Raw genomic sequence first — 13,367 nt, forward strand, 5'->3', positions numbered from 1 at the left:
CAAAAAATGAGCATGTATTTACAAAACCCAACATCTCTATATATACACACACAATGAGCTGTGAGGGCATCTGCAAATGAACCAGCCGTTACACTTGAGTGCACACCCACCCGCTCTGACTGGGTTCGGTATCCCGGCTGCTTCGTTTCTTGGGAAGTAAAAACCCAAGTACGCAATATTGCACTTTTGATTTGCGATTGTACGCTTATAATTTTGTTTATATGTTTTTTCATAACCAGCAATGTATATTATATGTCATGAATAAGTGATAATTGTGTTTTAATTATGTTTGATTTTTTGGTTGCATGTGACCTTTAAAATATAAAGTGTATGAAACTTAGTTATTCATTGGAAATTTGGATTAATGACAGAATTTTCTCATAGCAAGGTAAATATTTCACATCCATTCACTAAATGTCTAATATTGGTGCTGCCGATTTAAATAGTGCCTATTTAATGAATAGTATTTATATACCTATCAATTGCATTTTGTATAAAAATGATTCACTTTAGTTATAGTTAAATTTTGGTGACATGTTTTATGTAAGCATCTCATGTAAAAGTGAATAAAACACGACAAGATTTTTAGATGTGACTGTTACATAAAATTTGTTTCACTTATTCATGATTATGTAATTATGAAATCAGGCCAAAGGGTTTGAAAATAATTGGAAACAGAAGCAAACCAACACCTTCCCTTCCTAGATGTGTCCCTCCAAACAACAGAAAATGGACTTAGAACCTCTGTTCACCGCAAGCCTACACACACAGACCAGTACATCCATTACAACTCCTGCCACCATCCCAAGATAAAACAAGCCATCATTGCCACGCTCACCCGACGTGCTAAAGCCATCTGTCATCCTGATGCTCTCAGCAACGAACTGGACCATCTCAAGGACACCTTCATCTCACTCAATGGTTACCCTGCACATCTAGTCTCTAAAACCATCAACAAGACCCTCAAAACCTCCAACCTAAACCCAAAGCTGCCCCATCACCCATCAGGATCACCATTCACTACCTAGGCCCTGTCAGTCATCAGATCTCCCGACTAAAGTACTGTCGGAAATAGAAAAAAACTGTTTTTAGGCTGTTACTCTGTATCCCTAAAATTGACAAATTTACAAATAGCATATATCGAAATAACCCACATCGGCCTAACTCGGCATTCGGTGGGATGCGTAATAGCATATCCAGAAAAGCATGTTTACTCGTAAAATCGGGCAAAACTTAGAAAAAGTATGAATAGCTGCTCAGAACAAAAGATCGGACTATAGATGGGAATTAGGTCGCTCAGCCAGGTATGACGACGGACCGTGATGACACGTCCTGCCTACATGGAAAAGGGGTCATCTCAAAGATATTTTATGCTTTTTCATGTGTGTTGAATATGTCTCATCTATTGATCATAAAGTATATGTTGAGATACGTAAAAGGGTATGATACCCATGGAAAAGCTTAAATCAGCCATGGTATTAAATGTCTCAAAATATATAGGTGGCATGACCACCAGAAGATCGACAGGACTGGATATTATTTGTAAATTGTTATGACATGCCGTTTGCTTCCTAGTTTAATTCCCCCAAAGGGTTATCGTATTTCAGCTTATATCTCTATCCCCCAGCCCGACCCCAACCACTGACACCCGTCATGGATTGGCTTTTGAGACGACCCCTCCTACCTGTTTCTTTTTATAGTGATAGTGAGACTCCATGGCAGCTACATCCTTCATAGTTTCAGTATTAAAGTTATTATTTTTTTACGTCAGCTATCGTTTATAATGAAGCTAAGTTTAATTTCAAAGTGGACATTTAAAAATTGTCCTTTGTAATATAATATCATCGCACACTAATTTGAATTAAGCCATGGCCTGTTCCAAATAAGTCGCTTTGGACTTAGAATAAAACGCATTTCTCATTTCTGCACTAATCTCTCCTCAGTAAAGTCCTTTTTCTACGTTTCCTATCTCCCTAGCATTGAGACTGTAGTTAGGCCGAACTTAGTTTAACAGATATTTCACACTTACACATATTAACTACATAAATTGTAGATATCAATGGGTATTTTTTCTATTTCCGACAGTAGTTTAGTGAAGAACAAAGCTAACGTTGATGTCACCTTCTCCAGCAACAAGACCATCAAAACCCAGTCCACGCCAATGGCAGAGCAGCTCACCACCCAATCCCAGAGGATGTGTATATCAAATTCTCTGCAATTGTGGTGACACATACATCGGCGAAACCCTCAGGCCCTTCAACACCAGGCTCAAAGAACATCAAGCATCTGTCCACAAACTCGACCTAAAATCTGCTGTTTCTGAACACATCAACAAGAACCAGGACCACGCCATCGTATGGGAAGCCACCAAAGTCCTATCTGTCAACAACACCAAGTGGCGGCAAAGAAAATTGCAAGAGGCCATAGACATCAGAAGAAGCCAACCAGCAATCAACCATGACCAGGGAACATATCTGCCTAGTGCTGTGGACTTATTAATCTAATGTAATCATCACTGCTGGCCTCATTGTCCTTGTAATTATTACTTTTAGGCCTGGCTTCCTTTTGTTTTCTTATCCCCTGTTATATCCCACTATTGTTACCTCATCAACCATGCCCGGATTAACAATCCCTGGCTCCCCCTTCCCCAATCTTCTATTTGTTTTTCTTATCCCTTGTTAAATTGCCATCTTTGTTATCTCAATCATGTCTGGATTAGCAATCCCTGGCGTCCACTTGTCCATCTACAAATTGTCCACATGTCAAATTACAAACATGTTAATAATCCTAATGCCACAAATGAAATTTGACCAGTTTAATCTGATAGACATTTGGCATGATGTTAATAGTAACATGAGAAAATATACTTGGAGGAAAAGAGACCCTAGACAGCAAGCCAGGCTTGACTGTTTTGTGGTCTCCCAAGATGTCGGTAATATGACTGTAGACACTAAAATCCTCCCTGGTTATAAATCTGACCACTCTACCGTAATTCTTACTTTTTCAAATAATAGTAATACAAGAGGAAAAGGATACTGGAAATTTAACATCTCTTTACTGCGAGATAAGGGATAGATAAAAATAGTAAAAACTTAGATAGATTTAGCTAAACAGCAATATGCTCTTAGCAATCACGCTGATGATATAAAGAATATTGATGATAATGGCCTAGTCTTAAGTATTGATGACTGTCTTTTTCTGGAAACTTTGTTGATGAATATTAGAGGAAAATCAATATCCTACAGTGCCTACATTAAGAAACAAAAAAAAAGAAAAAACTAAAAATTTGGAAACAACAATAATAGATATTGAAGACACAATTCGTAATAATTTTCAAACCTTGAAACCGTAATTTTACAAGTAAATCAATAAACTGTCTTGTATCTGATGATGGTGAGTTAACTGCTGATGAAAAGGACATCCTGACTAAGTAAAAGCAATTTTAAAAAGAAAGACCATAATGCAATTTTATCCAAACTGATGTCCCATGCCTCCCGAATACTTTGACAGAAAAATTAGAAACAAGAAGACAAAGTCATCAATATCCCCAGCAATGGCAAAATACTCTTCATGATTATGTCTACGAGTTATGATTATGTCAAATATTTAGGTGTGTATATAGAAAAGTGGAAGGAGAGTATTGAAAGGTTTTTAAAGTTCTGCTCCAGAAAATAGCACTATCACCAATTTCAGTCAAAGTGCAACTTGTTGCCATGGAAACGCCAAAATATTTTATTCAGAATTCCAAAACTACCAAAAGGCACCAGTACACCACCAGATATATGAATGTGCCAAGTTTGGTGAAGAAACATTGAACGGTTTTAGAGTTCTGCTCCGGAAAAGAGCACTACCACCAATTTCAGTCTAAGTCAAACTTGTTGCCATGGAAATGCCAAAAATATTTTATTCAGAATTCCAAAACTACCGAAAGACACCAGTACACCACCAGATCTATCTATGTGCCAAGTTTGGTGAAGAAATAGTAAACGGTTTTAGAGTTCTGCTCCGGAAAAGACAAAAGTGCACGGACGGACGGACCCGGACGGACGGACGGATGGACGAAGGAGTCCATTTTAATACCCCCCTCAAAACGTGTTGCGGGGGATAAAAAAAATGAATATGAGTGAAATATTGAACGCTCTGATGTCTATGAAAAATGATAAAGTCCTTGTGTTGACAGATATTCAATAAAATGTTTCAAATTCTCTTTGAGTGATTTTGGAAAATGGATTTTTCGCTATATAAATCAAACATTTAAAAATAATTATCTAACTTTAACTATGAACAGGGGAGTAATAACTTGTATACCTAAGCAAGGAAAGGACAGGAAATTGCTTAAAATCCGGCGCCTTATATCTTTTCTAAATTCCGTGTATAAACTGATTAGTGCTTGTATCACTAATAGACTAAAATGTACTCTTGCTTATTCAGTGCAGGAAAATCAGACTGGTTTTATTCCAGAGAGATGTATTAGCGAAAACATTAGACTTCTTTATGACATCATCATTGAAACAAGAAAACAAAACATTAAAGGACCCCTGCTATCAATTGACTTTGAAAAGGCCTTTGATGCTGTTTCAAAACCATTTATTTATTCTGTCATGAAAAAGTTTGGATTTGCTACATATATGCTAAAATGGATCTCTCTCTTAACAAGTAATGCCACTTCATGTGTCATTCAAAAAGGTCATTTATCAGATTTTTTCCCTAATTCAAGAGGACCCAACTTCACCATACCTTTTTCTTTTTGTTGCAGAAATTTTAGGCATTATGATCCGTGAGAATATTGATGTCAAGGGTATTGTACTAAACTGTAAATAATATGGTTTAAACATATTTTTATTCATATAAATGAATTGGGAATGGTGAACAAGCTTTACAGCTTACATCAACACTGCTCCCATACAACATATAATACAAAATTTAAGTGCAGCATGTGCCGTCATCGTTTATAACTATCATATAAATAATACATGTGTGCATATTACATCAAATACAAGTACCACTATCATCCTAGTAGACATAAATAGAGAGTTACGGTTTGGTGTGTCTAACAAGCCATTTGTAGAAATATATAATATTTGTAGAAATATTTCAGGATTGAAAATAAACGTTGATGAAACCAAAGCAATATGGTTGGGGACTATGACTAATAGTAAAGATATCATTGGTAGTGAAAATATTTTGGATTGGACTTCTGGTAATGTCAAGGTCTTGGGCATAGTTTTAAATGTAAATTTGAACAATCTCTGGGTTATCAATACTAGAAAAAGGATGAACGAACATTCTAGGAAACTGGCGAAAAAAGGAATTTGACCCTTATTGGAAAAATTACAGGTCTAGCTCTCCCTTGGTTCATATCTTTACCACTCTACCTAATCCACCAAAACTTCTTGTTAAAGCTTAGATGCAACCAACAAAATAAACATACTTAAAACACAATTATCATTTATTCATGACATTTAAATATACATTGCTGATAATGAAAAAACAAATATACAAAATTATAAGCGTACAATCGCAAATCAAAAGTGCAATATTCTGTACTTGGGTTTACTACCCTCGAAACGAAGCACCTGGGATACCAAACCCAGTCAGAGCGAGTGGGCGTGCACTTAAGTGTAACGAAGGCTTTCATTGGCTGGTTCATTTGTGTGTGTAGAGATGTTGGATTTTGTAAATACATGCTCATTTAATGTGTATTAGCAGACAGACAGGCAGTGAAATATCAACAATACATTAGAAAAATAGCTCACATCAAAGCCTACTCTGACTACTCACCGCCATGGAAGGTTTTCCGTCTTGAAATGTCAAATGCCTCATTGGTTGACACATAGCTGAGTAGATCTAGATCCTTAACAAGGTTCTTTTATATAACGAGTAGATTATTTACTATTTGTTGTTTGTGCACACAACAGAGATTAGACTACTTTTCACCCCAGCTGGGTTTTTTTTTTTTTAGTGTTCGTGGGATTTTTTTCATCGCGTTATTTTTCAACTTTATAAGTTGAATTTGCATTTTTGATAATTTGTTGCTGTAAGTCCGATTGTATGACAAAAGCCCGCTTGGACAAAAAACCCTAGAGCAAAAAACCCTTAGGACTGTGTGTGTGTGTGTTGTGCTAGGGGGCCTTTGACCACAAGGGTTTTTGTCCGCACACCGTAAGTCCATACTGAAAGGTATCAGAATCTGCAAAGTTGTGTCAAGGTTCACGATGCGTTTGGAAAGAGGCGTCACTCTGAACACCAAAGAATTAAATCGTGTGGGCCTAAATACGGGAATTTCTGGTAAGCTTTAAAGATTTAGAGCAAGTGTTTTTTCATTTTTATGGAATGGGAAGCCTGACAAAATAAAGAGACTAACATTGAAAAAGGACTTCCGGGAAGGGAGAATTAGGATGACAGATATTCATTCTTTCATTGACTCACTTAAAATAGCATCACTGAAGAGATGCCTCTGTAGAGCTAACTTCAACAGTCCTTGCAATGTTCCTATTAGACCATTACTTCAATTAGGAGCTAATATTGATCAATTTAAGAAAGTTGATGACCTTTACTGAAAAGATGTTTGTTTAGCATGGAAGAGGTACAGATCATCCTTTAGAGTTGATCAATGTGATTTTCAGAAAATACTTCATGAACCTTTGTGGCCTAACCACCATTATGAAAACCTTTCTCTTTTCATCCATGATTGGTTCAATAAGTGTGTGACTGAGATTAAAGACACATGTAATTCTGACGGGTTATTACTGTTTAATGAATTTAAAACTAGATACTCAGTTAAAGGTATTTTTTTTAGATTACAACAGAATTGTGAGTAACATTCCCATTACTTGGAAAGTAATCATAAACTTGAAAGTCAAAATTTTGGTATTAATGAAGTGATTTTAACACTTCTTACATCCTCTAGAGGTTGTAGAATATTTTGCGATACATTGATCAAGACAGATATATGTTATATTCTCAGATGTAGTGAAAAGTGACCACATGGAAGGCTGGAGGACATGAGGACCAGGCCCTTTGCTGACATATTCAGGCTGCGTGATGTGGAGGCAGGCGACTGAGAGGTGGGGTACCGATCACGTAATCCACTTGAACATGTCAGGATACCATTCAACAGGCACCATTTTGTTCTTTGGGACAGGATTTTCACAAGTATGTTAAACTTGCCCAAAATGGGACATGCTTCAATCCTGCACCTCATCAAGTCTGCCAAGCCAAATAAACTTGCAACAACTGAATATTCACTACAACTGTGGTGCTGTCTGCCAAGAGTCACAGTCCCTATATCAACCATAGTCATGCTGACGTGTTGGCATACTGTGTCGGTAAACTGACCTGTGAGCTGCATGAGGCACATGCAGAGTAATGGTGACAGAAACCTTGTCTAACATCATCCCAGCTCTCACTGTATGCTGGGCTGTCCAACAAAGAATGGTATGGGAGGGGGGGGGACACATCTGCTAGGCTTTGGATCATCTGCACAAGTCTTTACTTGTCAGCAATCATGTCATTGACTTCAAGCGATGGATATTTTTCCTCATACCCTCTGTGATGGGACATAGAGATTACTAAACGAGTGTCTGTCAGATACCATTTATCTTACGAGTTGTTTCAAAACGTATTTAACGAGCGAAAGCGAGTTAAATACGTTTTGAAACAACGAGTTGTAAGATAAATGATATCTGACAGACACGAGTACAGTAATCTGTTTCTTACACACCATAAAATCGCACTATTTTATGGTCGAATAGATTCAAATTTCATGTTTTCTCATCGTAGGTGCGTAATAATACACAACACAACGTTTATGAATGAGTGACGTCACTTGGCTTCCTAATCACTACTCATCCCCATGGTGACCCTCCACAAAAAAGGTTTCTGCCACCTCTTCGCATCATCAAGGCAATAGTGATAATGATAACTAGATAAGATCACAGAAAATTAATTAAACCCTCTAAAACGATGATGTTACCATGCAAATGTGGATGATTTTAATTCTTGCAAGCGTAAAATATTTGAGTGAGTGACGTCATCGTTATCGCTTGGTGGTTGTCGTCATAGGAAGATTGTTTTGGATATCTCTGCACATTGGGGATCTGTACTTGTGTACCAGTTTACGTTCAATGTTCTCCCATCGACCGGAGCCAAAACTTTTGAGTGTGTGTAATTAGGTGCACCTAGTGTGCTTGAATGTGACATTGCTGAGGTTATGTTCACTGTCAATGGGGGACTACTCTTCTTCGCCACATCCTTCTCGTTTTCCCGAGCCAGAAACTGCCACTTGGAATGTAACAGAATTTACGGAGTTGTCAGTATGAAATGTGAGTTGATTACATCCTGTAAGTTATCAAGACATAAACTTTTCATTATCATGCGTCGGAGGAATATCTTAAGCAATGACTTATGTGTAGATCAACCGTTCCTGTATATGTTCGATTGAATAGAAAGGACGTGTGCCGCCATTTGCACTCATGAAGCCTTGCAAAACGTACCATGTTGTACATTGTTTCAACGAGTGTGTTTTGGTTCAGATTCTCATGAGTGAATTTGATAACATTGGAATCACAATAGTATCTCAGAGCTGGAAGTGGGTTTCATCATGTGTATCAGTGAAAAATGTCATCTTCATCAATGCATCAAAGAAACAACGAGGCAAATCGATCTCACAATGGACAGGCACTGACGTTATCGTGTCAGGTATTTTTGCAAGACGACACATGACACTTGTCGGATCTCTCCCAGTAAAAGTACCAGTGTTGTACATTTTGAATATTCGAAGGGAATCAAGGGTTTTATCTCTAACGGTGATTTTCACATAATTGTTTACACAGGTATCACTGATTGTTGGAGCCATTTTGAATTCATGACTAGAAATCAAAAGTTTTAATAAAAGGAATTAGAAAATAAATAGATTTGTGTTATATTTATTATATACTCATGTGACTCATTTTATAAGTACCTGTTTATGTTGCAATCGCGAAAATAACAGGTAGGTGTAAAGGGGTATTTTTTTGCACGAGTAACAGGTTTCTGTTCGATTGAAGCACGAGTAACTTATCAATGGATTTTAATCAGGAAAGTAGTCCGTCATACCCTGACCCTAGGTCATCACCATGGAGTAGCCAATCACGGGCTTAGAAATCGATCTCACACATATGTGTGATACCAGTTTTCTCACACGGGTTTCTCACCCACGGGTGTGTAAGAAAATAGTGCACCTTCTTCACATATAAAATAGTAAGAAAGGAATTTTCGAGACTTCTGATGCTTGCTAATGACCTTTCTTTGTGTCATGAGTGTGAAGTGACTTTGACTGACTAGATGAGCCGTGACTCACATCATAATTGACAACATCATAATCTAATTTGTCTTTCAATTTTAATCTGCCAGTGTCTTTTACCTAGATGTTTTAGGCTTAATAGGACAGGTATCATAAACTTGATCGAACTTCTCAGATCAGTTCTTCTCAATATGTATTGCTTTTGGTTATGTTCCAGCAATTGATGGAGTCTTTCAAGGCAAACAACTATGAAGTCTCCATCATCGGTGAACTGGATTTGGTGTCTTCCCGTTTCTGAATGTAAGCTACCACTGTGGTCTTGTCTATGGCTATGAAGACTATATGAGCCAGAAGATTTCTCCAGTTCTTAAGTGCACAGTAGCATAGTAAAGCAGCACACCTTCATTTCTAGACCTTACCTTCTATCCTTGGTGCAAAAAGACTAGAAAGAATGGACTTCTTCCTGATGGGATCTCTACTAATGAACTTTGGGCCTTCAGAGCCAAAATAATGAACACTTGAAAACACTGCATAGTATCCTGTCTCACCTATTCAATGATCTTGCCAATGTTCTCACTGAACATCTTGTCAACTGTAATGTGCTGAGACATCAACACTCTTTGAATGATCTGACTCTGCTCTAGAATGTAGAGAGTGCATGTTGTCTTTGGAGCCATAGAAGTTTTGAAATATCCATACGTGTGGATATCAGATCTCCTTGCTTTTGGATGACTCAATCTGGTATATATAGTAGTAAGCTGACCAGGTCCATCCTGATGGAGCATTGAGTGTCATTTGTAACTTTTTGTATGAATCCAGCTATAGTAGTATGGCATGACTACAAAATGTGTTTGTTTTGTTAGCAGATTCCAGTTTCATAAGTCTGGCTAAAACTAAGTTGACCCTGGTGTTGTTCTAGGGATTAAACCAACTTGAAGATTTCTTCGTTCTACATGAGGGATGTAAATTTCTGAATCAAAGGGTCTATCTCAAAGTAGGACACATCTTGGTTTTTAAGTGCATCCCAATTTGAAGGAGATGAGTCTGGTATGCATCTCCGTGCCATGTGAAACAAAATAATAATAAGGCCAATTTTATAGCATTTAACTCCAAGCTGCATGGACATGCTCTAAGCACATGCAACATGATGGACATTATTACCCCGGATAATCCAAACTGCCTGTGAGGTGCTAGAAGGTTAATAGTCATATGACTTATCCCATTGGGTACCCATTTTCTGCTGGGTGAACATTTCCATGACAGATGGCTGTCCTCTTTATGGTCTCTGTGCCACATGTAATCATGCTTCAGTAGCACCTATGAATCCCTGGGTTAGTGAGAATACATATGGGGCACATGTGTTAACTGTGACAATCTGGAAGAGGTTGGTGGCTTGGTTCTTGCTGCATTCATGCAGTCACTGTACAGCCTCTTGTCCAAGGAACCCTTCTTGGATTGTTTCTGTTGTTGCAGTTTCAACTGTTCCTCTTTAGTGGATATAGTTTCTTGGCAGGGAAACAATCATGGATTTCATGGCAGCAATCTGTTTTAACAACAGTTGTTCAAGGATTTCCATTGCGATGGTAGGCATTGACACAATTGGCATAAGTGTTGGGCCTGATCCTGACTCAGAAGGACTCTCTACTAGCACAGCTGTTGATGGAAATGAAATCACCTCAATCACTTTCCTGGCGGCCTCCTTTCACTTGGCCACTTTGTTGTTGTCAGTCAGTTGGATGAAGGCTTACTTGCTGTAAGATTTACAAGGTAGAAATCGGAGATGCCATCCTTGGGTTTGCACAAATATTAATCTCCTAAAGCACTCTCTGCAAACTAAATATCCTACCTATGACTTCTAATGTCTTGAAAGTCTAAACTAAACACTGATATATTTTCCCAAAAAATACATGTAATCTATTTATTAAATTAAATTCTTACTATGCATGTCAACCACAAAAATTAGGTACAATATGCACACAATGCTAGTGTTCCAGCTGTACCAGCTAGAACAAACATTATACAAGCTAGACAATGGGTGGGGTAATCTGGAATGAGTCGGTGGGATAAGAGAAAGTAGGGGGATTAGGATGAGCTTCTATTGGAGGTACATACCCATCATGTTGTAAAGTGACTGGGGTGCATAGTGGGAAGGCCGACGCTTGAGAGCTTCCTCATAAACTGACAATGCATCCTGCAAAACATAAAAACATGAAAACTAAATTTATCAGTAACTGTTAACGGTGATGTTACAGTGTAACTTTGGTGATATATCACATTAGTATTCAGTCCCTAGTACATTTCCCAGTAACTGTTTTCCTCCTCCTCCTCAGTAATTGTGCTCGCCATAAGAAACCCAGGCTCACGATATCAACACAAACATGTAGTGCAATGTACATACATGTTGTGTACATAAAACACATTTACTCTTTCTCAAATTCAATGGAAATGTCACTGCAGTTTTATAGCTATTTAAAAAAATGTATACCATTCCAACACTATTAACTAAGGCTTTTTCATATGTTCATGCCTTCCTGGTCATGTATCAAGATCACTTTGAATTTCGACTGGTGAAAGTCCATAGTTTCATGTATAAATGCAATGAATCTATTAATTTGGGTCTTTCTTAAATCAGATATATATCAGTGTATGAAATAAGCCCCTAAACCAGCCAGACATCAGGGCTGGTAACTTCAAAATGTTACCAGCCCAAAATGGATTTAATCAGACTAAATATGGTGAATTTACTCAGATGTATGGAACATCTAAAAAATTTACCAGACCATCGGGCTGGCCAGCAGTAAATTTAGACCGTCCGTCAGAAATCTAGACTGTCTCGGGCGGTCGAACGGGCCTTATTTCATACACTGTATATATATAAGTAAGCTTACAATCACCACACCTTTTGTAATTGTGATTTAAAGGAATCCTGCTACTGTTGCCTTGGGGCTATTACAGGCACACATAGACTGATAGGATAGAAACGTGTGCTTCTTACAGCCCTTAGACAGACAGACAATTATATTTATGTCTCACTCGTAGTTACATTTAATATTATATAGATGTATCACAGATAAAAAAAAATAATACAAGTTAGATGTACAACAACCAGTATGATATGTACATATCATAACAGCACAAGCAGAGATACAGTTACCTTAATCATATAAAATATCACAACACTTTGTTAAAATATCACAGCAGGTTTTGGAGACAATAAAAATTAAGTCATGAGAATTAAGAATGTAAGGAAACATTTCTTCATAAGATAGCGTATTAAAATGCTGGATTTTGCTTGAAAACGAATTAAAGAGATTTTCTCTAATGGTGGTGTAAATGGGGCAGTAAAGCAGGACATATTCATCCTCCACTTGTTTAGGACAGTTAAAACAAAATTTCTTGTTGTGTGGCAGGTTTTTGTATCTTCCCGTCTCCGAACTTATTGGGGCCACTCCACATCTAAATTTCGCCAAGGCACCCCTGTGACTTCTGTTTCATACTTTTCCTTAAAAAGTCCATATTTCCGTAGCTGATTCTTCCCTTGCCTTCCTTCAAACAGAGATTAATTTTCAACTTACCTTACCTCATGGTAATGTGCATATTACCTTTGCTCATCCGATACAAAGATTTGAAACGTGATTGATAAGTATCCTTGTTGAATTCTACCATGAGACAGTAACGTGTTGATCTCATCCGGTGAGCGGAAGCACGGCCCTCTATCACGTCATGTGACAATGAGAACACGTCACTTTATCCTTTATCACCCTGCGATTTGGACGTGATTACAAAATTTCAAAATTTGCTTATTTACTGTATTCTTTGTGTTCTGTTATGCTAAGGACGTTTTCTTATTGTATCCTTATACCATGACATAACAAAAGGTTTCTACTCACCGATGGCTGTTTTTCTCACAGTACGATCTTCGCAGTGTGTTGCTTACTTTTTTCTTGCCTCACCTAGTTCTTCAGCTTTGTTTTGGAAAGTTTTGGTACTCCCTTGGTTAGCCTGGTATTTTTTGTTCTTGCTTACCATTTTATGTGCCTTATTTCTCTCCATTTGTGTCACATTTTCACGTTTTTTGCCCTTG

General features: G+C 37.7%; 1 protein-coding gene across 1 annotated transcript in view; it reads right to left on the bottom strand.

The window, feature by feature from the left end:
* The window catches only part of LOC124285107 (protein O-mannosyl-transferase TMTC2-like), a 412,056-nt gene that overhangs the window by 162,718 nt on the left and 235,971 nt on the right, over positions 1–13,367 (bottom strand). Inside the window, 1 exon segment of the mRNA XM_046721262.1 lies at positions 11,392–11,474. Within this exon segment, the coding sequence (XP_046577218.1) occupies positions 11,392–11,474 (83 nt within the window).

Source organism: Haliotis rubra, unplaced genomic scaffold, assembly GCF_003918875.1.
Source record: "Haliotis rubra isolate DU_JTF1 unplaced genomic scaffold, ASM391887v1 Scf352, whole genome shotgun sequence".
Lineage (NCBI taxonomy): Eukaryota > Metazoa > Mollusca > Gastropoda > Lepetellida > Haliotidae > Haliotis > Haliotis rubra.